The following is a 25,145-nucleotide window of genomic DNA, read 5'->3' as shown; positions in this document are numbered from 1 at the left end:
AAGCTATGCACACAAGTTCCCTTTCCTCAGGTTGCCGCTGGAAGAACTCACGTGTTATCTGAGACAGGGGAAAGGAGGCTTTAGATGACTTTCAATGGAGACCACATTTTCTGGACCAAAAACCAGGCGCTGTATCCTGTCCATTTTTATCCTGATTTGAGTGACCGAGTTTGGGTACCAGAGTTTAGGAATCAATAGGACAGATGATGCAGCTTTAGGACTGGCCCAGATTTTTGCAGACATACAATTCACTGTCACCTGAAGAATCACAGAGTTGTAGAATGGCAGGTCTGGAAGGCAAGAATCTTGTCTCCAAGGTCATCAGCCTGAAGGCAGCTGGATTAAAACCCAGGTCACCCAATGCTCAAGACAGGGCACCTTTTTTTTTTTTCCACTGCCTCAGCAAGTTGGCACCACAAGGATGGGACACCTGAATAGCATCTGGACAGGGCCCCCAGGCAGGAAAAAGGAGGCAGACCCCCGCAACCTTGCAGGCTCTGGACTGGCCTAGACGTGGCAGGTGGCTCCATCTTGCCTCCACGGCGAATAATCCAATCCAAGTCAGACTTCTTTGCAAACCAATTTCTTTATTCGCTCAGATAACACAGTACAAAAATGAGACTCAAATGCCAGCATCGAAAACTCATACCAAATACTTACATAACTTAAAGAACATCATTTCAAATAAGAAATTCTGTACAGAAGGTGCCTGACCTTCTTCTCAAAACTGATTCTGATCTTTCACATTTTAGTGCTGTGTTCCTGAACACTGCCTAAAATGAATCCATAAAATAAATAAACCTCCCCCACTTCTTGGGAGCAGCAATAACACTAAATGACTTTCAGAATCTAAAACTTTGCCTCAAGTTTGAGGCTAGTCCCTGCTAAGTGCCCAAGTTTCTCCGCCCTTGGCTTCTCCCCCTCCTCAGCTCTACCCTATGGAGCTCGTCACAACAGCAAGACAGTGTCCACCAAGGATAACAAGGATGGGTTGGCCATCCAGGTTTTAACACCCTCTCCCCGATGGCCATGTGTTCCAGGCAGTGTTAGAGGGCTGTGTTCATAGCCCTGTCAAGCATTCATGCAGATAACAGACACATGTCAAGTTGACCAATTGAGCCAGGCTGTTGGAACCGTTGAGCTGTGTAGAAGACAAAACCTTGCCTTGGTGCAAAAACAAAAAGGAGCCCATTTCTCAAGATACTTTTCTGCCATCAGCTGGAAAATCATCATCATAAATCTATAAATCCACAATGTCTCAGGATTCAATGTCTCCTGCAGTTTGGTGTTCTTGAGCAGTGCACACTCATTCAACCATCCCTGGCAATCTAGCTTGAAGCCCTCTCCCATTTCCTGAAAACTACCCAGATTATAGCTATCATAAGAATAGCAACTTATATAGACATGGCACTGTGTCATTTCAGAACTCTTTGTGTTGATTTTCTTAGTGACTTTTGGCAAATCCCCACGATTGAACCCCATTCAATTTCCAAATTTAGTTTTAAATATCATTGCGTGGATTATTTGGACTTCCCAAGTGGCTCAGTGGTAAAGAATTTGCCTGCCAATGGAGGAGACACAAGTTTGATCCCTGGGTCAGGAAGATCCCCTGAGGAAGAAATGGTAGCCCACTCCAGTGTTCTTGCCTGGAGAAACCCATGGACAGAGGAGCCTGGCAGGCTACAGTCCACGGGGTCACAAAGAGTCAGACATGACTTAGCGACTAAACAAGCAAAACATGAGATGGCAGAGCTGAAAGGCATCAGCTTCATTTCTCGGTTGTAGAATTACAGGACAAAGGGCTGCTGGCTGCTGCTGCTGCTAAGTTGCTTCAGTCCTGTCCGACTCTGTGCAACCTCATAGACGGCAGCCCACCAGGCTCTGCCGTCCCTGGGATTCTCCAGGCAAGAACACTGGAGTGGGTTGCCATTTCCTTCTCCAATGGACAAAGGGCTAAGAGGATTCTAAGACCAGTTGACCCCACTCTGCTGCTTCCCCATCTAGAGGTTGCAGGGTTCCTGGGAGGGTCTACAAATCCATATGGGCACTAAGTACTGTTGAAGTACAAGCTGAACAGATTATGTGATCCCTGGAGCTACACAGCTGTCACGCGCATGTGGATGTTCAGGTGAGAGACTAAGCATAGATGTATTTTTAAAACTAAAGTCAGTCAAAGTTGTTCAGTCATGTCCGACTCTTTGCGACCCCATGGACTATCCAGTTCATGGAATTCCCCAGGCCAGAACACTGGAGTAGGTAGCCTTTCCCTTCTCCAGGGGATCTTCCCAACCCAGGGACTGAACCCAGGTCTTCCACATTGCCGGCGGGTTCTTTACCAACTGAGTCACAGGGAAGCCCATGAATACTGGAGTGGGTAGCCTATTCCTATTCCAGGGGATCTTCCTAACCCAGGAATCGAACTGGGGTCTCTTGCATTGCAGGTGGATTCTTTACCAACTGAGCTATCAGGGAAGCAAGAGACTTATTTAAAAAACTAACATCTGAAAAAAGTATCAGCAGCTCTTCTACATGATGTGGGCATATGTTTAGCCCCGATGAACCAAGAAAACATGTGATAAACAAACAAACAAGGGTACATAAGTCAGCACTAGGCCCTAAGGCTGGCCCCAGAATGCAGAGGCCTTGATTTCGGTCCAGGGCTCTAGACCAATGCCTACTGAGGTAACTCCCCCATTTCCTCTCCAACTACCAATTCAGAGGAGAAACACTGGTCTCACAATTCCAGTTGAGGACCAAGGCCTCCCAGAGAATGTCTGGCAGAATTGCCTGGATCTTAGGAGTTCCATTCATTCATTCATTTGGTCAGTACTTAAAGATTGCCTCCAGCTATGTGGGGTGGGTATATTTAGCCACAGAGTGAAAGCGCTTGCTATCTCTCCTTAGAGATATTTTAGCATAACACAACCAGAAGGGGTCTGATGGGTCACTAATCCAGCCCAGAATCCAAGGTCTGGAGAGGAGAAGGGACGTGGGACTTGTACAGAGTTTTGCAGCAAGTTTGGAGGTAGGTCAGCACGTGGAGTCCTGGTCTCCTAATTCCCAGTCCAGTGCATTTTCCCCCATGGCCTTTGCCTCCAGTTTTGTAGACGAACACCTTGTTCATTCTCTGTCTCAATGAGCCCACGATGGTGCATAGACACAGAACGGCTGTCCACGCTTGTCTTCAGTCATGTCTGTGAAGCACTGGATTGGGAGAACATGGAGTGTTTTCAGGGTTCCCTGGCTGAAGCTACCAACGTTTGCATAGTTCAAGGGAACTTGAGTGCAAAGCACAGCTTTCAATCTGGACTCTGGATCTGAGAACTTGTGATGTTCTGGGAGGAGAAAAAGAACACAGATTTTAGCCATAGTCCAATTACGTATGGGTCCCACCCTGATAACAACAGACTTCTCATTAACCCACTAGCTCCCACCTCTGGGTCTTTGTTCACAGAGTACCTCCTGCCTGCAGTGTCCTCTTGGTCCTTTCTCCCCATCTACAGCCTCTCCATCCTCAAAGGTCAAAATCAATGCCTGCTACCTTCTGGAAGGCTCCCAGGACCAACTTGCTTTATTGGCCACAGTGCTAATTTGGCATTTAATTGGTATTTACTTTTATTATCAGTAAACAGTCTGTCTTTTTCCATTAGAACCTTTCACAGGCCCTCAGAACCTTTCACAGGCATCTTACACAGCTGGGCTAATAGGAGGCTCTCAATATGTACTGATTGGATGGATGAGTGAATAAATAAATGAATGGCTAGTAAAACCAGAAGATACAGTGTTAGGGCTACTGAGGATGTCAGAACTGATGTCTCTATAATATCTTCCACAAAGAACTCAGATCACTCCATCCGGTGTTACCTAATCCACCTTAGAGGGCAAATTGTCCCTAGTCTCCAGGAGAAGACAGTGAGTCTGAGAAAAGAGAGGTCTAAGGTCATAACAGGTTCCCACCAGGAAAGTCATTGAAATGATGAGGTACAAGTATCATGAAATAAGGCCTGCTTTCTTGAGAGACTTATCACAACGGCTTCTAAAGTTAATTCCAGGGGGAGACAAAGGGTTTGAGTAAGAGTGGCATCATTGCAATAAAGGTCTGGTTCCCCAGGGGACCATTTGGATCTGGAAGTTCTGGTCCTTTTTGTCGAACACCAATAGGACGTTTCATTGCTTTAAAATCACAACTTCCCTCAGTAGTTTCTGCACTTTGCTACTGCTAAGTTGCTTCAGTCGTGTCCGACTCTGTGTGACCCCAGAGATGGCAGAGATGGCAGCCCACCGGGCTCCCCCGTCCCTGGGATTCTCCAGGCAAGAATACTGGAGTGGGTTGCCATCTGGACTTTAGAAGTGGTTAAATGTTTGTAAGCTGGTCATCTTAAGTGAATTTGAAAAGGGCGGGGAGAACTTAGAGTCCAGCAGAAAATTCAGATTTTAAAAAAGATAATAAGTTTTCTGTCTACAGGGACCATTCCAGAGCCTCAGGGAAGGGAGGATTATTAGGGAAAGCCTGAAACCAATCAAAATAGTGAGTGATGACAGAAGAGAGGCTATTCATAATCAGTCAAGGCAGGTCCTTGAAGAATGTCCTCTGAGAAGCCTTTCAGAACCAAACAGCCCCAGGGAGCCTTCTCATCTACCTCACCATCCCTTATGTAATCTTACTGTACTTTTTTCTTTAAATTTTATGACCGTCTCAGTTGGCAAGCCAAGCGGCACAACCCCTGAAACAGCAAGAGGGTGAAGCTAAGATAGTAGCTGGTCCGATATTCCATACTGATATCAAGAAGTATGAAAATACCCCTCCTGTTGGAGACCAGAGCCAAATAAAAAAAAAAAAGAGGATGCTAATTAGCTTATTAGCAGGTAAAGCGGGGAGGCTGGGAAAGATACAGACCGCTGTGCTGCAGAATTGTCTCAGAAGGCCTGGACAAGGAGGTGGCATTTGAGCTGGACCCCACAAGCCCTGAACTAAGCAGGGGAGGGGAGAGGACACGAAGCAGGTCCTTGTCATCTGAGTCTGTCACGCCTCGTGCCACGGGGCCGGTTCTCACCTGCTGGGCCTCCTCGTATGGGAACTGGCCGTAGCTGGGGGTCCTGTAGTGTAGGCCTGTGAGACTGAGGACGGTGTGGTAATTGTTGCCAGCACCTTGGTTTCCCAAGCCAAAGACGAATGGGTAGGTTCTCTTGGGCTCGGTGGCGTGGGCCCCTCGGCTGCGCAGTGTGGCTACGAGCTTTCTGAGGGAAGAGACTGAGGGCTCGTAGAAAAATTTCTTAAAGCTGGGGTGTCGCTTGATCTGGAGGCAGAAGTGAAGGCAGGCCATCAGTGTGGCTGGCAGGTAGGTACTCCCCGCCCCCTAGCACCCCTCTTCCACCAATCCCACGCAGTCAGGCTGGGCACCTCCCTGTCCCTGGGACAGCACGCCTTGTTAAATTCCTCTACCTTCCCTGGCCTCTCAGAATCTGCTCTGCAAGGTACAGCTCCAAGCAGCACAACAAAGTGGGGAAAAAAAACCCAAAAGACAAAATCCAGGTCTTTGGATTCAGATAATGGATGCTTAAATAGGATTCACTAGCTGTGTGACCTCTCTGAGCCTCTGTCATGTGTAAAATGGGGGTAATAATACCTTCCCCCAACACACTATTGTTGGGCGGAGAGGATTAAGTGAGATAGTTTAATGTTTTGTGAAAAGTGGATATTGGGTGAATTTCAGTTCCCGCCCTAAGCCGCCTCCTCCTAATACCTAAATGTCTTAGGTTGGGTTCCCCCAGAGGCAGATCCAAAGACTAGGACTCAGATGCAGCTCCCTTCTGTGGTGAGTGATCCAGGCAGACACGGATGGGGGAGTGGAGACAGAGGGGCAAGAATGGGAAGCACCCCCTCAGGCTGGCAGCTGAGCCTGATCCCCTTGGGGCACTTTGAGAGCCCCAAAGTTATCCCCTCAAGGTGGGAGGGAGCTGGAGTATGTGCACACCAGCTCCCATCAGCTGATGATTGAGGGCTGCTCCTGGCAAGGTGGAGAGTGTCACGCTGGCCTATTGTATGGGTGTAAATGGCTCTGGAGGGGCCAGTCTTCAGGCAAAAGGATGCAGGTGCTGGCAGTCGGGAGCTGGGCCAGGTGATCTGTGGTGCCAGAAGATGTACCAATAACATTGGCCACAGGCTCAGCTGTGAAGAATCTGCCTGCAATGCTGGAGACCACTTACAATGCAGTAGATGCTGGTTTGATCTCTGGGTCGGGAAGATGACCTGAAGGAGGGCATGGCAACCCACCCCAGTACTCTTGCTGGGATAATCCCATGGACAGAGGAGCCTGGCGGGCTACAGTCCACCGGTTCACAAAAGTCAGACATGATTCAGTGACTAACCCAGCACCACCACACTGATCACTCATCTATGACCTGCCTCTTTGTATGTGATCTGTGTCTGTCTCTCCCAGTAGACTGTGAGGTTTTCAAAGGCGAGGAACCTTATGTTACGAGCTATCTAGCAATAGAGGGAACTCTAAAACCTTGAAAGAATTGAGGCCTTATAATTGCTGAAGCGTGTGCCAAGACAGAGTGAAGGGCAGATAGAGGACGAGATCAGAGGGACTTGGGGAAGGAGGCTTCCTTGAACTGAACTTCAAGGATGATTTGGACAGGGGGAAGTCCTGGTTGGCAGGTGGAGACACAGAGCTTTCCGTTATTTTAAATTAACATTGATCTCCTCTGCTGTGTGTCTGGCATATTCTATATATGCACTAAAGTTGGCAAGTAGGTATTTATCCTCCATTTTGCAAAAGAGAAAACAGGCTCACAGATGGGGCAGGCTACGGTCACCCAGATGCAAAGATGGGGACTGAACTCCGGTTCAGTCCTTGGGGGGACTTAGCACTCCTCACCTGCTTTCCCAACTGGCCATCCACTTCTTGGAGAAGGGCCACCAGCTCTTGGATGATCAGTTCCTCTAAGAAAAATAAAGAAGGATTGAGGGACTGTTAACAAGTTCTGCAATAATCCATCCATCGATCCCAGAAGTATTTTGCCTCTAAAACACAGCACACAGATTAGTTATGAAGAGCAAAGAAAAATCTTCCCCTAAACTAGAGCTGGAGCATGAGGGTTTTGTTTCGTTTTGCTTTATAGACAAAGAAGGCTCTTGGACCTGCCGAGCCTCACCTGCCACCACATTCAGCTCCATTTTGACAGATGGGGAAACTGAGACCTTATCCAGGCTTCAGAATAGCCTGCACCATCAGCCTGGGCCGTAAACAATGGCGTGCGGGTGGCGGCTCTTACCAAGACTTAATTATGAATATTCGGAATATTTGGAGACCCATTGTTATAAACTGTTGGCAACTTGAAATCAGCCAAGGTGGGAATTTTATACCACAGAAATCTGCAAAGGCTACAAATCAGGGCTTCCACTGGACCCCGTGCCCCTAGCGTACCGGAGCTTGTTTGCAGTAGGCCACTGGTTATGAGATCCAGAGCAAGCTAGGAGTCTTACATGAAACATTCACGTGAAGCAGTGGCATGCCATGGGGGTGAAAGCACATCCCACAGAAGGGACAGACATTCTCTACCTGAAGAAGGCTGTCCACCTGCAACTCTGCCCCAGTTCAAAGGTCAACCCTGTGTCCTCTCTGCCCTTCTAGAGTCTCCTAGGGTATTTGTAAAGCTGCCTTCCCAGTTCCCTACTAGGGTTCAGCCTGTGGAAGCCATGCAAAGGGGAAGCCCCGGGGCAGCTGTCCCAGGAGAGAGCAGGGTGACACTAACTGGATTCATTCGCTCCATCCGGCTGACGTCCCGCTTCCAGCTTGTGGCTTCTGGCCTGGGAGGGTGCTTCTGGGGGTCCAACTGGCTCCCCTTCTGTGGGTGGGGACCCCTGGAATTCGAGATCCTCCGGATCTGAGGGCAAAGAGGAGTTGGTGTGAATGTGTTTGCACCTGTCTCAAATCCATCAGCACATTACTGAACCCAGGTTCTGACAAGAAGCTGTCCAAAGTCTCTGGCTTAAGAGGGGTCCTGGTTTCCCAGGCTCCTCAGGGAAGCCCCAGCCCCCCTGGACCTGCCTCAGAGGAGTTCACAGAGCTCTTTGTCCCTCCAGAAATCGCATTCTCTCTTCCACCTACCCCCTCTGCCTCCTTATATCTGGGAGGAAAGCAAGCAGGCCTGCCAACAAGTCTCAGCAAGTGAGCCCCCTTCCCCTTTAACTTGGCAAGCCTTTGCTGAGCCCCTTAGCCTGTCTGAACCCCACTTTTTCCATCTGTCAACTGGGAGAGTTGTGAGGGGGATTAAATGAGATAGTATGTGTGAATGCGGCATGCAGTGGGCACTCTGCCAATGTTGGGGGGGATTGTTGTACCCCAATGGTCCTCACACCTTAGTGTAGTGAAAAAGCAGAGGCCCAGGACATGTCCTACTTCATCAAACCTGAGTCTCTATTTCTCTCTCACCTTTCCAGGTGATTCTGATTCATGTATGGTGCTGCTCTCATACAATATTTGTTCTCAGGTGTTTACAGTGGGCGGGGGGGAGAGTGTGTGTTGTGGGGGGTGAATCCTGGCATCAACCAACTCCTTTCTCCTCTTGTGCCCCCACACCGCCCTACTCTGCTCAGAGTGAAAGTCAAGACTGAACGGTACACCACACATCTGGCCAGCCCTGCCCTGGAGGAAGCCACGGGGCCAGCGGCAGCCTCTGTTACCATGGCAACCCCGGGTCTGCTCACCAGAGTCGCTGGAGATGGGGGGCCAGTGGCCACCGACACACAGGGGCAGAAAGCTGGGCTTCTTGGGTGGCCGGGAGTCTGGGCTGGCAGCACCTGCAGCCCCCGCTCTCTTGGGGTCCTTGGAGCTGTGTTTTTTACAGAAGGCTTTTCTGAAGCTTGACTTTCTCTCTTGGCATTTCTTCCTGCAGGCTGGGGCCAAGTTTTCTACAGCTACCTCCGGCTCCTGGACTTGAAGTTGCTGTGGGGGAGATAAGGGAAACTGAGTCAGGGCCCCTGACTTTACAAGTCAGCTGAGACCAGCAGCCCCAGAAACAGAGACCCACTGTGGGCCAGATGGTGTGGTTAGGGGAGAAGGGTGATGATGCTCAGAGCTGGGGAGACAAGGACAGCCTGCAGCAGTTAGGGGAGGCTCCGGGAAGGAGGGGAGAAGGGAGCCAGGCTCTGGCAAAATGTAGGATTGGGGGAGGGGCTGTGCCAGGTTCAGGGGGTGGGTCCAAAGTGAGGGCAGGGTCTACATGGGGGACGTCTTCCTCACCTTGTCTCTGCACTGCTCCTCTGCATCTTGGAGTAGGGCAATGATCTTCTGGATGAATTCTTCTAAAAAAAAAAAAGAACAAAGGGGATGCTCACACTTGAGTGCTGAGAAAAGCTTTTCTGTGGTTAGTCTTCATTTCCTAAAGTGTTGAGAAAAGCTTTTCTGTGGTTAGTCTTCATTTCCTAAGACCCGGTGGCTCCCTGGGCGATTCTCACAGGCCTCCAGGGTGGATGCTAATGAGCTTGCATTTGAGGTCATCCCTGGCCAACCCCTGGTGGGGACCACAGATTCCCCAGAGGTGGCCTGAGGGCAGAGCTGGTTTCATGGGAACATGTGCTTAGTTGCTCAGTCATGTCCGACTCTGGGAGCTCTCCAGGCAAGAATACTAGAGTGGGTTGCATGTCCTTCTCCAGGGGACCTTCCCAACCCAGGTCTCCCACATTGTAGGTGCATTCTCTACCATCTGAGTCACCAAGGAAGCCCCAGAATACTGGAGTGGGTCGACTATCCATTATCCAGGGGAACTTCCTGACCCAGGAATCAAACCACGGTCTCCTGCATTGCAGGCGAATTCTTTACTAGCTGAGCTACCAGGGAAGCCCTGAGAACATATTCATGTATTCATTCACTTATTCATACCATGGGAACATATTCACTTATTCATTCATTGCTGTGGAAGGGCCTAGACATGCCTTGTTATGTTTAGGAAAACAGCCGAGACCCCTGCCTCCAGGGGAAGGTGTCTCAAGGCTGTCTGGTCCCAAATCCCCCCTCCCTGCTCCTTCCTCCACTTCTACGTAGATCAGGGGCCCTTCTCAATTCTCCTTCAAGGCACGTCCTCTGTGAAAAGCAAAGAAGGCAAAATGGGAGAGGTAGGGAGAGCTGATCTTCAGACAGACAGAAAGGACAGTGACTACATGATTATAGGCTTGGCTCCACCAATGATAAAATAATAATGATAAAGGTGGCAGCCACCATCGGTTCAGCTTCTCTCCTAAGGCCTCGCCCCTCTTCCTATCCTCTTGATTTCTCCTGAGGCTCTGCTCTCAAGCTGGGTTACACGACAACACTAACAGTCACAATAAGCTGCAGCTGACATTTTTTTAGCAGCTCCCAGGTACACCTCTAAATGCTTCATCGCCACTAATTCATTGAGAACTTCCAACAACTCTAGGGAGTGGGTACTATTCTTATCCCCAATTTATAGATGAGGAAACTGAGACCAGAGATGAAGGAGCTTGTCCAAGATCACTCAGCTGGAGAGGTCAGAGCTCAGGTTCAAATCCAGGTTCTAAAGATGTACCTTCTACGGAGCCCTCGCCACAGGCCAAGGCTTCCCTTGCATCTCCTAGTGTCGGCCTCCCCAAGGAGGGCATTATTACTTGTGTGGTTTTACAGCTGAGGCTCAGTTTGGCTTAGGGCCTGTGTTCTGGACCCCGAGCTGCCTCCCCAGCCCACAGTGCTCAGAGGCAGGAAAGGACAGGTCACTGCCTATCTCTGGTTCAGTTTCTCTTCTGACATTTTCCAAGGGGCCTCTGAGAAGAGAAGAGTGGGTACTGACTGAATTCTGTGGCTCTGTCCTGCTGCAGGTCCTCATTGGGTCCCCCACTTTCTGCTGGGGTGCAAAGCTCAAAGGGACTTGGATCTCCACCATCTGTAGGTACAGCCTCTTGGACTTTAGGTTCTTCCACACCTAAAAAGCAAGAGGAAACGGTGGGTGAGCTTCACCAGCCTGAGGGTGTTGACTAACGCACAGAAGTCAGCAGAGACTCAGAGTGCGCTCCATGGCTAGTGCATGCAGAGGCCTTTTTGGGGTGGCAGGGGGCTGCTGGGCAGGGCCGTGGCTCCGCTGTACTGAAGACCAAGCTCCCTCACCCCTTTGCACGTCCATCCGTACAGCTGTGCCTGTCCTGGGCTTCTCCGCCACCCCTCCTCCTTCCCCTGGAAGCTCATCCCGCCACCATCTTGGCTTCACCTGAGAACTGGAGAGTAGATGCCTGATGCCCTGGCCCGAATTAGACCCATCGCAGCCAGGCTCCCTCTACATGAAAATATCTCCCGTGGCCTGAAATCCCACCACCGGGGATCCACTCTTTAGTGTTCAACATTGCTTCCCCCTTTTTAAAATGTGAATTCCCCTGGCCAGGATGACCTGCTAGGCTGCTCCTCCCTGACACCAGGAAGACCGTCTCTCCCAGTAACTCTGGCTCTATCGTGATGGGCCCCGTGACCACACACATGATTTTACCTCCTGAAACCCTAGTTCCCTCATCTGTGAAATGGAGATAATAAGATGTACTTCCTAAGATGAGGACTGATGGCCAACACACAGCCAGAAAATGTCTTATTTTTACAGGCGAGGAGATTTGAGGCGCAGAGTTAGGGATTATACAGCCCGGCACCTGGATCTCCTGCCTCCCAGGCTCCAGTTCCCTTCTGCACGTGCTACCGGCTGCCAGGGTGTGGAAGCTGAGGCTGCAGAGAGACCACGATAGTTGGTGGAATTCTCTGAACAGTTTCCACCGGGGGCTTAGCTGGGTTGCCTAGACGATGAGGGTTGGTGTGTGGAGGTAACCTTCTGGCATTCCTTTTGCCCTCCCCACGCTGCTCAGGGCAGAGCGAAATTCAGAACTGGGAGGCAGCTCTGCACATGGCCAATTCAAGCCGTGGGGAATGTTCCAGCGCGGGAGGCAGTGTTGCTATGGTAACCGTGAGCCTGCTCACCGGGGAGGCTGGAGCTGGAGGGCCGATGGCCGCCCACACACAGGGGCAGAAAGTTGGGCCTCTTGGGCTGCCGGGACTCTGCGCTGGAAACATGGGCAGCCCCTGCTCTCTTGGGTTCCTCAGAGCCACATTTCTTAAAAGAAAAGGCTCTCTTGAGGCTAGACATTTTCTCTTGGGATTTCTTCTTGACGACTGGTGCTGGGTTTCGTGGGGTCACCACAGACTGAAGGGCTTGATGCTGCTGTGGGAGAGATGAGAGAGAAACTGAGTCAGGCCCCTGACCCTCAGGAGAGGGGAAAGGTCCCCAAGAAGCAGCCGAGGAGCACGCAAGGGCTTCAGGGTGGCCCCAGGCACGGCTGGTGACGAGGCTGGAGCAGGGGGGCAGGCAGGCCCGCAAGGACAGGTAGGGTCTGAGCGAGCAGGAGGGAGGGCAGCGTGCCCCTGGGCATCTGTGCAGATGGTTCGTGCCTCACCTCATCCTCCCACTGGTCTCCCACTTTCTGGAGCAGCTCCACTATCTTCTGGATGATGATATCCTCTGGAAGAAAACCAATACACCTGGTTAATCTTTGTAGGTGCAGAGAGGACTCTTTTTAATGACTGCCTTGGCCTCCTGAGACCAACTTGGGACTTCTGGATTAAGTGAGGGTCCTCTTAAAACAGCTCCTTTAGGCCACAGACTGGGGATGGGGGAGCACAATCCCAGGGCCTGGTCCTTCTAAGAAAGGCTTGGAAGGTCCACAGGTGAAGGGTACTAGGCCAAAGCATGCAATTTTACGCAGAAGTTTCGAGTCAGTCCTTCAGGCATTCAACTTGTACCCCACAATTTCCTTTGAACTTTACAGATCTGTAAACATCTACTTTGAGTTTGTGACCCAAGCTGTGTGACCTTGGGTAAGTGTCTTAACCTCTCTGGGCCTTCATCGCTTCCTCTGTGACATGTGACTCATAAGTCCCATCCTGGATCCCTCAGGAGGCTGTCAGGCCGTCAAAGGAGACTACGTTTGGAAATACCTTACAAGGTTAGAGATGATTCGACCTACAAAATTTCAGCCAGGGAAATGATGGAGCACCAGCCCATCTGAGGTGGACAGAGGCACTCCAGCAGGCAGGACACAGATAGACTGCCACGCTGGTGCCCCAACCACACTGCCAAGTCTTTACACAGAAGCCCAAACAATGTAAATGGTTTTCTTTTGATATTCCAGTTGACCTACCCAAAGACAGTGTGCCCAGAGTGGCCTCTGCTAGTTGCCAGCAGATCAGTTTACACAAAAGAAGGTGCAGACAAGATCCCCTCTTCCCAGACTGTCTGCAGATGTTCTTACCCCTTGCCTCTCATTTATAAACCCTGTTAGGCTTTTGTTCCTTGACTCAGTCTACCAGCCATCTCCCTCTCACGTGAGAAAACAATCATCCTGCAGATTGCCTGCAAAATAACCAATTAAATGCCTTTGAGCTACTCCTTGACAGATGCATAGCTCCTCCATTTTCATATCTTTTAAAATATGCCCCTTCTTAGTAGGAAATTAGATTCATACAGCCTTATGGATTTTACTAAGGGCAATAACAAGACTGGGGTAGTGTATGAGACTGTCCTTATTTCTTGCAGATGTGTGTCTAAGTATTTAAGGATGAAGCATCACTTTACTTAAAGGGGTTCAGCAACAATGAAGCAAGGATGGCTGACTATTAACAATTGTAAGTATGTGAATGTGCACAGAACTATTCTTTCCACTCTTCTATATATTTAAATATTTATGTATATATATGTGGGTGTTTATATATATATATATATATGTATATATTCCTTCTATAAATTTTAAATGACTTAAAAAGTTCCCATGCTCATTAACACATAAGGCAGAAGCATTTTCCAGAGACCAGTCTAATTCCTGAGATTCCCTTCTGTGAAACTCTAACATAAATGGACCAGAAGCACCAGAACAGCCAAGGTCAGCACATGCATTTTGTGAGGTCTAAACACCCAAGGTCCAATCAGTCGTCTGGAGCAATCCATTTTGTTTGCTAACAGTAATATCGAGCTTTCTGAGCTTCTCTTCCTGCTGGTGACCTACGGCTTGGAAAGAAACTTTCCAGACTCTAGCACCCCCACCTTCGAGGAGCAAGAACTGGTGGAAATCAGAGATTTCTCCACCTATAATAAAGATGAAACCAAGTGTGTGGGACTATGTGTGGGTGTCAGTGAGATTCTTCTGACTTTGTTAATCAACACAGTGCATGGAATTCACAGCAGGCCAGGCACTGCTGGAGCCAGCTCTTGGCTTAACCAAAACCATCAGAAACCCTCCTAGGTTTCCATTTGAAAAGAGGCTGCCTCAGCCCAGACATCTTTCTCCACTCCCCTACCCCCAAGTATCCTGGATCTTCCTTAGATCTCTTCTCCCCCTGAAAAACATGGTGAGTTTTGAGTCCTATAGGGCAAATTTCCATCTTCTTCCAGCTGCCTGTGGGACATTCAACTCTAGGACACGAAACATCAGAAACGGAAGGCACCTTAGGGACCAGCTCACTCATTTTACAAATAAGAATCAAAGAGATATCAGAGAGGGATAGCAACTTGCTCAAGGTCACACAGCAAACTTATCCCAAACTTGATGGAATCAAGTCTAGAACCAGCAGCCAGCTGTTTCTACTTCCCTGTCATCTACCCCAGGCCTCACACGTAGATTAATGTTGAGGGATAGAGCTTCCTGCACAGCTTCCCCTCTGCCTTCATATTTCTCCCTGGCTGTGCTCCTCAACTCTGAGTACTTAACAATAATAGCATCTGCCACTTATGAAGCCCTTGCTGTATGCCAGCTCTGGACTACGGCTACCTGTTATAGTCTCCGTTGTATCAGTGAAAAAAAAAAAACAAAATTGAGGCTCAGTGAGGCAAGTCTCCAGCCCCAGGTCACCCAGCCGGTGAGTGGTGGAACTGGGGTTTCACCTCCAGTTCTCAGCCCCCGTGCGGCTCTGCCCCTAAGAAGAGATGCTGTTCCTGATGGTAGCCCTACCTTCCAAGTCCCTTTCTGTTGAGAGGTTTGAGGAAGCAGCTCAGAGCACCCCAGCCCCTGGGGTAGGGATAGGGGTGGGGTCACCATAGAAACAGGCACAGTCTGCTCACCCCTGGCTGCTGGGCCCAGGTCAGCCCCCTCGCTGCGTGAGGCCTCAGCCGCCTTGGCCTCTTGGCCCTCGGCCTCCTGGTCTCGGGCCCCCCTGGCCTCCTCCGCACTGCGTTTCCTTTGACTGTGTTTCTTGCGGCTGGCCTTCTTGCTGTGGGCCTTCTTCCTGGGAGCTGGCTCGCCCAGGCTCTCGGGGGTTTCTGTGGGCTCGGAGGGGCCCTCCTTCCCCTTTGCCTTCTTGTTGGTCTTTTCCTTGGGCTCCTCAGGGCCTGTCCTGAAGAATAAGTTCACCACAAACCTCAGCCACCCCTGAGGGGCCTGCCACTGGGCCTTGTCCTTCTTGGCGTCCTGCAAAGGCCTCTGCTCGCTGAGAAGGTCCTTGGTCTCCTCTGGGCTGGGGGCAGCAGCTGTGGTGTCCTGAGCCTCCACAGACTGAACTGGACTCTTGAGACATCTGGCCCCATCACTGGCCGTCCGACAAAGACCTCCCCTGAAGGGGCCGGTGGGCAGGGAAGGGCCCTGGCAGTCCCACGACTCTGAATCCTTCTGGGCGTTCTGCAGCCTCTCCAGAGACTTGGCTCTCCTCCACGACAGAGGCTTCCTCGGGCCCCACAGAGGCTCCATTGCACTACAACCGAAACAGACAGCTCCCTTAGAAGAGGCCTCGGAGATTGCGAGGTGGGCTACTGGTGCTGACCTGTGTGCCCATCCAACCCACCCGTCATGTGAATACTATCAACTCTCAAAGCCATTGTCTCGTTTAAATTCCTCAGCATCCCTGGGAGGGTCAGGTATCCTTGTCCCGTGTCCCAGAGGAGGAAACCGATCCACAGGAGGTCATGCCCCAGATCTCACAGCTAGACCCCTAGAACCTCCAGGAGGAACACCCTGCCAACACATTGATTGTAGTCCACTGAGACTGAGTTTGGTGATCTTAGTTCCCTGACCAAGGACTGAACCTATGCCCTCAGCAGTGAAAGTGCCATGTCCTAACCACTGGTGTGTATGTGTGTGTGTGTGTTCAGTCACTCAGTTGTGTCCAACTCTTCGTAACTCCATGGACCGTAGCCCACCAGGCTCTTCTGTCCATGGGATTTTCCAGGCAAGAATATTGAATTGCCATTCTCTTCTCCAGAGGATCTTCCCGACCCAGGAATCAAACCTGGGTCTCCCTCATTGCAGACAGATTCTTTACTGTCTGAGCCACCAGAGAAGCTCTACCTTCCCAAAGGGGCCCTCCTATTGGCAAGATTTCTTCACATGTTTAGCAGTTTGTTGCCTGAGCCTCTCTGCCTCCCCTCTTGTCTGTTTTGCTAGGTCTTGTTTCCTGAGTACCTACGAAGATGCCTGGCACATCACTGGCACACAGTAAGTACTTATTAAACAAAGGAATAAATGTATAATGAGCATTTAGTAAACTGAACAATACCTAAGAGTGTGTAGTTAACATACAATAAATGAATTCGGACCCACTCCATCTTAAAGCAGCCGGGACCCTTCCGTTCTCCATCCAAAATGAAGCAACTACTCATGGAAAAGAAAAAACAACCTCCTCTTTCTGGGCAGCATTTTAACCAGGCTGGGGTGTGGGCAGAGCACTTGAGTTGTGTGCCTTTAATCTGAAACTCCTGAGGCTTTCCAATTTTCCTGAAGTTGTTCAGAAACCCTTTGCCCTTTGGTGGAAGCTAAGAGAAAAAGGAAATATGGTTTGGAATCTCAGTCCTGAGTTCCCAGAGATTCCTATGCAGTTTAGATTTGTGGGTTGCCTACTCTAATTTGTGGAGAAGGCAATGGCAACCCACTCCAGTACTCTTGCCTGGCAAATCCCATGGACGGAGGAGCATGGTAGGCTGCAGTCCATGGGGTCGCTAGGAGACGGACACGACTGAGCGACTTCACTTTCATGCATTGGAGAAGAAAATGGCAGCCCACTCCAGTGTTCTTGCCAGGAGAATCCCTGGGACGGAGGAGCCTGCTGGGCTGCCGTCTCTGGGGTCACACAGAGTCGGACACGACTGAAGCGATTTAGCAGCAGCAGCAGCACTCTAATTTGTAATACAGCTTCATCATGCATTTACTATTATTAGTGTATTAAGTATTAATGTATCTACATTATATCTTCTGTGTTTACCAACTGATTCATTCCTTTAAAATGTATTCTATTACTATGTCCAGCTTAGAGACAAAAATGAGAAGCTATAATTGTAGTTTCAGATGTGCAGGGATCTGTGTGAATATAAGGAAGATACATAAAGAGAGGGAAGAAAAGGCACAGGGAAAAACAGAGAGATTTGAAGGTGAGAGTTAGCAGTCAGTGATGCCTTTCTTCCTTCAAACATGAGTTTCAGGAGGAAGGGTAGGGAGGATGGCCAGAAGCCAGTGGGTACCACCCGGCAAGGCATCCACATGCTTGCAGTCTTGGAGGAAATGAGGTGAGGAAACAGGCAGTTTGTATGGATTTATTTGTTGCTCAAGGTTCCTTAAAGAAGCAATAGAGTTACGTGAAAACTTTCAGCAATGTTATTTTATCTGAAAGTTGTCTAATGTTCTTCAAAGCCTCAGAAGCCGCCTTACAGTTATGCTTCCAAAATGTGGCATTAAGTGGGATAAGAAAAGAAATCATAGAAGAAATATTTTGCTTTCTTCCCATTAATTTCTTTCAGCAAACCTTTAACAGGCGCCCACTATGTACCAGGAAGTGCTCGGTGCTAGGGAACGAAATGCACCTGGAGCCCTCACATGGGCAGGGGTAGAGGTGCATGTGGTGAGGGCAATAATTCTCTATTCCCCTGATAGCTACTCTCACTCTTTATTTATTTAGTTATTTTTAATTTTATTGTTTTTTTTTTTTTGCCTGTACCCTGTGGCATGCGAGATCTTAGTTCTCCTACCAGGGATCGAACTTTCCACCCCCAGGACTGGAAAGGCGGAGTCTCAACCCCTGGGCTGCCAGGGAAGTCCCTACTCTCTTTAGTAGCACATGGTTTAAAGAGAAGATAACTTGAGGTCGAAGTTCTATTTGATGTTAAGATCAAAGTTAGCTGAGCCAGAAATATTCCTTGAGGGACTTCCCTGGTGGTCCAGGGGTTAGGATTCGCTTTCACTGCCGAGGCTACATCTGGGTTTCGTCTCTGGTGGGGAAGCTGAGATCCCACAGCTGCTGGCCAAAAAGAAAAAGGGGGAAAAAACAGAGATATTCACTGAATGATGTCAGGGTGCTCTCTGCTAGCTCCATATGTTCCTGTGATCGGGCAAATTGGATGAGGTTGGCAGAGAAGCTGCTCAGTAACAGAACTACCAAACCAGCCCCTTTGCTTCCTGCACTAACTTGGCTCGAGGGGGTCTCCCACACAGAGGGCCTGGCATCTTTGATCAATGAAAGAGAAAAGAGGCACAGTTATTACTGAAAAAACCTGTCATTGCTATGGAAACGGTTTCCCCCATTGCTGATGGTGGCAGTGTCCTCCTACCACATTCAAAGGACACTCTGCTACTTCTAATCAGAGCATCAAGACAATTCTACTTGACAGTGGTTTTCCTTCGTGCAGTTTTTTCAAGAAAACTGCCATGATTTGGCCCCTGCTTTCCTGAAACAACAGTGCTCCCTAGCCCAGAGGAAGGGGAGGGAGGCCGAGAGGAGGAGCAGCTGCAGGGCCCCAGGGGCAGGGCGAGGTGGGGGGCGGGGTGGGGAGGGAGCCTGGCCTTGGCATTCCAAGAGTGTTCCCCAGGGAAGAGAAACTCCAGGGTGTAGCCAGATAAAGAAATAAACATTTTTTTTAAAGCCAACCCTCCTCCAAGGAGACACCTGGAAGATCTGTGGGGCAGATGTGTCCTCAGACTTTTAAAGTCTCTAAGCCCTGCCTGAGAAGATTGTGTTTTAATATTAACCACCTCCCCCTCCCCCCCCACACACATACTACCCACACCATACAAACACACGTACACAGATTCTGTGCGTGCTGAAATTAAATCTTTTCAGACTTTCTAATTATAAAATTCTGCCTATCCAGAATTCATCAAAGCAAATCTTTCTTTTTCCTTCCTCTTTTTTTTTTTGTTGTCCTGTATCCCTGCTTTGCCTAGGACATCATCTAAGTTCTGCCTGCCCGTAGGGGAATTCCACCCTGTCCAGGTCACGCCTCCAGATGGAAACCCTGAGACAGCTGCAGACCTTGGCTGCATGAAACCCAGCTGCTCTTATCAACTTGTTGATTGCATTGACAGAAAGTGGATTTCAGAGCAAAGTCCTAGTCTGCTCAGAAATACCCGTAACACCCCAACAATCTGCCGATCGCAGGACTTCTGACATGTACCGGTGACGTATTTAAAACCAGCAGTAAAATACCAGAGAAAGTGCACAGAGCGGACCTTGAGTTACTGCGGAAAGGGAAATTGGCCAGTTTTTCACACGTGTGCTGCCATTTGGGGTTTATTTTCTAAATTATACGCTGACCTCATCTATACATCATTCTCTAATTCACGCACCTGCCAAGCTCCTCTGTAACAGCTCTGTCACCGCTCCCTACAGGGAGTTTAGCTGCTCCCCTTCTCCACTCCTGGACTACAAACAATAGATAAAACAAACAGCTGGCCACTCCGAGGGAGCGTGGTGTGGACCCAGGGTCACATCCACAGACTCTCATTGCTATTGGCTGGAGGTTTGCGTCCCGCTCAGATTCATATGTTGAAACGTAATCCCCAGTGGGATGGTAGTACAAGTGGGGACCTCTGGGGTAATTAAGTCATTTGACCAGAGCCCGAATGGAAGAGACCAATGCCCTTATACAAGAGATCCCAGAGTGCTCCCTCACCCCTTCCACCGTGTGAGCACATAGAGAGATCCGGTCTCGGAACCAGGAAGCCTCACCACACATCGAACCTGTGGGCGCCTGAGTCTTGGACTTCAGCCTCCAGAACCATGAGAAACAAATCCCTGCTGCCTCTAAGCCACCCTGTCTATGAGAGTTTGTGACGGCAGCCCAGTCGGGCTAACAAGCTCATGTGACCCCGAAACATGCTCTCTTACCGTCAACCTACGAGAACTCATAACACCCTAAAGTTTCCCTCCCAGGCCCCCAAGTGTAAATACAGGGCCTCATTCTCTGGGTATCCGTCTGCCCTCTGCCCTCCCTGTCTCGATCCAAGTTCCAGAGAAAGGGCCCGAGTCTGCCTGGTTTCTATTGTGTCCACACTGCCTGGGAGGCTCTCAGTGTTTCTGGAACAAATATACAAACACAATCAGCTTACCAGCCACAGGGCACCCAGCACATCCTCCATACACAAGCTCTCAATTCAACTTGGCCCCAGCCTGGCAATGAGCCAGGCTGGCAGTGGGAGGTTGAGGCTCTGAAAATAAAGAGATTTCCCCAGGGTCTCGCAGTCCAGAAGCAGGGAGAGACGGGGCTTGAATCCACTTCTCTGGATTCTGAATTCTTTTTCCAGCACTCAGTGGCCTCCCGCAAACACACTCATACACACACACACATACACACTTAGGGGTGAACAAATCTGCTATTTCATGCTGACATGGATAACCATGTTCATACACGTGCCTGCTGTGACTTGTACGGCTGGAGTCACACACTCACGTGTGCCCAGGTATTAACATTTCTGTCCCAGAGGCAAAGATTGTAGACACAGGGTAGGACTCACAGACTCTTGGCCGGAAGCCAGTCGGTGAGTAGGAGAATCAAGGGCTGACCCTCAGCTCACATTTCCTACTCATCAGCACAAGTGAGCCCATGGACACTCCGAACACCAAAGGTCAGTGCCTGTTTGAGGTCAAAGTCTTCCATTTGGGCTCTCAAGATAACTGGTCCACACCCACAGCCCACACCCTCTGGTAGGACAACTCCAACAACCACTGGAGGACTGGAGTGGGGGACAAGGTGGTCATCTCTTCCCTCAACACTGGACCCATCCTGCTCTCACACCCGCCTCCCAAGTGTTAAGTGGGAACAATCCAGGTATTCCTTCTCCTTCATGGGGTCCCTAGGCGGTTCCTAGAATTGGAAGAGTCCTGAGAAGTGTAGGGCTCCTTCGTACACTCGCCTTCCCTGTTGGGACACTCCCTGCAATGGGAGCTCACCACCGTTCAAGGAAGACAGTTCCACCGTCAGCCAGCGGGAATTAAGGACAGGCCTCCCTAAACAGGGGGCTCCCCAGGCGGTGCTAGTGGTAAAGAACCCACCTGTCAATGCAGGAGACATAAGAGATGCAGGTTCGATTCCTGGGGCAGGAAGATCCCCTGGAGGAGGGCATGGCAACCCACTCCAGTATTCTTGCCTGGAGAATCCCATGGACCAAGGAGCCTGGTGGGCTACACAGTCCATAGAGTCACAAAAAGCTGGGCACAACTGAAGGGACTTAGCACACACACACTCCTCAGAGCTGACCTGGCTAGCGGCAGGCCCTCACGCCCTGAGGAGAGGCTACCTCACCCCGAGTCCCTCCAGCCAGCCCATCACCCGACGGCCCAGGTCTCTAGATGTGTCCTCATATCTCGTTGCTTCTGGACCCCTCTCCTGCCTGGATATCTGTCCCTGAGAACTCTCCAGCTCGTCCTTGGCCACCTTAAAATGTGAGGCTGGGCAGGGACGAAGGGCTGCAGCCATGGCCTGACCACAGCAGAGCCCAGTGGGGTTTTGCCTGAAGCTTCGGATCAAAGAGGCATCTGAGCCTGGGGCTGGAAAGCTGGGGTCAGCTCTGCCAGAGCCAACCTGCAGCTCAGTGTCAAGAGCTAGACTTGGACCATCTGCCCAATCTGATTGTCACCATCAAACACACATCACCTGGTACCTATTTTCCAAAAGGTTGGGATTTGCATCTTTTGAGGATCTTTTGAAATCCCAAACAATGAACTCCCTAACTGTGGACCTTCAGACTCCGAGACACAGAGGTGGGACAGATTGTGGGGGCAGTAGGGTCATCAACACAGAGCAGGAGAACTCCAAAAACGACCACAGCACCCCTCCATCCAGCACTAGAGTTTGTGCAGGTACCCCCATCCCATCTTCACCCCATCTTGTGCTCTATCCACGACCACAGACCACAGGCCACGCAATGTTATAATTGCCCCTAAAATCCCTGTTGGAGCAGCAGGCCACCAGAACTCTTTTCATAAGATCTCCCTGTCCTTGGACTAGCTTCCAAGAAATGTAAAGTGATAAAACCTTCATCCGACCATCGGTAATAACACCTCTGTTTCTGCAAACTTTCTCTTTACTACATACCTTCACGCCAAGCTGTCACTTGACCTCCACAACATCCAAAAGGGAAATGAGCAGGAGAGGTATGTAATGCTGCCCCCGTTCTACAGATGCAGAAACTGAGGCCCAGGGAAGTGAAGTTCCCTGCTCAGGACTGCTAAGCAAGTAAGCAGCAGGGCTGGGACTTGAGTTCAGAGCTTCTAAATCCAGGTGAGTCCCCAGCTCCTTGCATGACACCTGGCTGAAATCATGTCATTGAACTTTGTACTTTTCTGGAGATGAAGAGACCAGGAAGCTAGAAGCAGTGTTGGGACTGGACTCGGGGTTTACCCTCCTTTCAGGACCCCAAGATACCCACCTACTACTCCAGTCGTCTAAGGAGAGTATCATTCAGTCAGCTTCAGAGCATGGAAGTCGCTTCTGTCGCAGGACACTTGTCATCGGAAGCTCCCAATCAAGGGGCTCCGCGTCAGGTACTGCCCACAACGTCTGGGCACCACTCCCTGTCTGCTGGAAGGTGTATCCAATGAGGGGTAGTAGTTCCAGCTCTCCCAGGGAGATGAAGCTGCCGGTTTCCAGGCTGTCTCAGAAGATGCTTTGGTCAGAACCTTATATATCATGCTGCCCAGGGGGTGAGCTCATGGACAGCCAATCCGGGCCCCCGCCCCCGCCACCTGCCCATCCTATCCCAAGGGCTGCTTCCTGCTCCCCCAGAGATAGCAGGCTTACTGCAGCTACTCCGGAAAAAACAGTTTCGCTTGACAACTTCCTTATTACACCCAGGATGAAACCAATGCTCAGAAAAACAAACTTAGACCTGGCTGGAGGAAGCCCAGTGCATAGAATGGAAAACAAGAAGTTCTTATGGGAAATACAAGTGGGGAGATGGGAGGAGGTAGATTCAGCATCTGCACACCCTCCTCTGTTCTCTCCAGAGAACACTGAGGAGGGGATGATAAAGAAAGAAAGGTCACTGAATGTAACATAAAATCCCTGACCTGGAGACAAAACATGGAAGGAGGAGTTGATGAGGAACCTGCTTTCCAAATCCTGCTACCCCTGGTAGGGTCGCCGTGAGTCTTGACAGAACATTCTAAGAAGTCTTAATTAATAGTTTCATTTTCTGTGGTGCCTGAATGTTTTAATTTTTAAAAATTTTATTTTATTTTTAAATTATTTTATGCCTTGGCCATGCCCTGTGGCTTGTGGGATCTTAGTTCCCCGACCAGGGATTGAACCCAGGCCTCCACAGTGAAAGCAACAAGTCCTCACCACTGGACTCCCAGGGAATTCCCATGCTTGAATTTTTTTTAAAAAAGAACTTATACATGCTTGTAATCAGGAAAAACTAGTTTTATTCAAACGAAAGTAAAATGTGTCAGAAATCCTGTTTTGGTTAATTGACATGGGGAAGTGTTGCAAAGTAAATACTGAACCCACTGAGCTTTGGAATCACCCAGACCTGGAACCATCTGCAAGCTGTGTGACCTCTGGCAGGGGACACTACGTCTCTGAATTTATTTCTCACTCAGAACTGAATGACCACCTTCGAGGATGATTGCAGAGCCAAATGTGATACTTCTCATAAAGAAAAAAGAAAATATATTGAGCTGCAGTCCATGGGGTCTCAACGAGTTGGACATGACTGGGTGATTGAACAACAACAGGTACTTTTCTAAGTCCTTTCTGTGTATTGAGTACCTAGTCCCTGGTAAGTACTTAACAAAGAGTCAATATTTTATTAGTGGAGCAGAGTTAATGCTTTATCCACTCCATCAGCAAAGAGGTTTTAGATCCAACTTTGCCTGGCTACTGGCTCAACACTGAATTTAGAGAATTTATTAGTCCAAGAACCAGCCCAGATTTCAAACAAGGGTTAAATTTATATCCCACATTTTTATTTAACAAAGCTTTTTGTTAACCATGTTCTTCAGGTCCTGGGTGCATCATACATACTCTTCTTTATTCTCAAGACAGTGCCCTCTCCTGGCCCTCTTGCAGGCTTCCCTGGTGGCTCAGTTGGTAAAGAATCTGTCTGCAATGCAGGAGACCTGGGTTTGATTCCTGGGTCGGGAAGATTCCCCTTGGAGAAGGGCATGGCAACCCACTCCTGTATTCTTGCCTGGAGAATCCCATGGACAGAGGAGCCTGGTGGGCTACAGTCTATGGAGTGTACATGTAGCTGGGAAGAGAGACAAACAAGAAAAAATATATATATATAAAAGCAGGTGGAAGAGAATGGGGAGAATGGGGAGTTAGTGTTTCATGGGTACAAAGTATCAGTTTGGGAAGATGAAAAAGTTCTAGAGGTTGGTGGTGCAGATGGTTGTACAACAATGTGAATGTATTTAATGCCACTGGGCTACAGACTTAAAAATAGTTACTGTGGTCAGTTTTATGTTCTGTATATTTTATCACAATTTTTGTTTTTTAAGGCAGATGGAGGCATGGGGCAGAGAGCCATGTGGGGTATGGTGCATGTACCTGCCCTTTGTTGGTTGTTTTTAGTCACTAAGTCGTGTCCGACTCTTTGAGGCCCTGTGGACTGTAGCCTGCCAGGCTCCTCTATCTATGCGATTTCCCAGTCAAGAATACTGAAGTGGGTTGCCATGTCCTTCTTCAGGGGATCTTCCCAACCCAGAGATGGAATCCACGTCTCCTGAATTGGCAGGTGGATTTTTTTTACTGCTGACCCACCAGGAAAGCTCAAAAGGCTGCAAGAGTCAACAAATAATTACAATGATTTTTGGTTTAACAAGTACATACAAACTATGCTGCCAAATTTTTTGAAAAAAGAAAAAATTCACATTTCTTTAGCAGATGAAGAATCTGAT

At 49.4% G+C, this 25,145-nt stretch overlaps 1 protein-coding gene across 1 annotated transcript; it reads right to left on the bottom strand.

Annotated features, from left to right (window-relative positions):
* Nucleotides 1–1,983: 1,983 nt before the first annotated feature.
* BNIP5 (BCL2 interacting protein 5) lies at nucleotides 1,984–22,813 on the bottom strand. Its single transcript, XM_055574421.1, has 12 exons — nucleotides 22,670–22,813; nucleotides 15,080–15,731; nucleotides 14,054–14,133; nucleotides 12,449–12,533; nucleotides 11,976–12,216; nucleotides 10,813–10,944; nucleotides 9,252–9,313; nucleotides 8,717–8,954; nucleotides 7,762–7,893; nucleotides 6,885–6,949; nucleotides 5,055–5,297; nucleotides 1,984–3,335 (listed from the first exon to the last, which is right to left on the bottom strand). The coding sequence occupies exons 1-12, from the start codon at nucleotides 22,699–22,701 to the stop codon at nucleotides 3,300–3,302; spliced, it is 1,998 nt and encodes a 665-aa protein (XP_055430396.1). The 5' UTR covers nucleotides 22,702–22,813; the 3' UTR covers nucleotides 1,984–3,299.
* Nucleotides 22,814–25,145: the final 2,332 nt, after the last annotated feature.

The sequence above is a fragment of the Bubalus kerabau genome, chromosome 3 (assembly GCF_029407905.1).
Source record: "Bubalus kerabau isolate K-KA32 ecotype Philippines breed swamp buffalo chromosome 3, PCC_UOA_SB_1v2, whole genome shotgun sequence".
Classification (NCBI taxonomy): Eukaryota; Metazoa; Chordata; class Mammalia; order Artiodactyla; family Bovidae; genus Bubalus; species Bubalus kerabau.
The sequence above is the reverse complement of the archived record's forward strand: the minus strand, read 5'-3'. Positions and strand labels throughout refer to the sequence as shown.

What these genes read in the sequence shown, in the direction of transcription:
- BNIP5 (XM_055574421.1), bottom strand. Translation starts at nt 22,701, where the DNA reads ATGATACTCTCCTTAGACGACTGGAGTAGTAG. An exon ending in CTCCAGCTCCAGCCTCCCCG is followed by an intron (nt 10,945 to 11,975) that starts GTGAGCAGGCTC and finishes CTTGCTTTTTAG; the next exon opens with GTGTGGAAGAACCTAAAGTC. An exon ending in GGATGGAGCGAATGAATCCA is followed by an intron (nt 6,950 to 7,761) that starts GTTAGTGTCACC and finishes TATTTTTCTTAG; the next exon opens with AGGAACTGATCATCCAAGAG.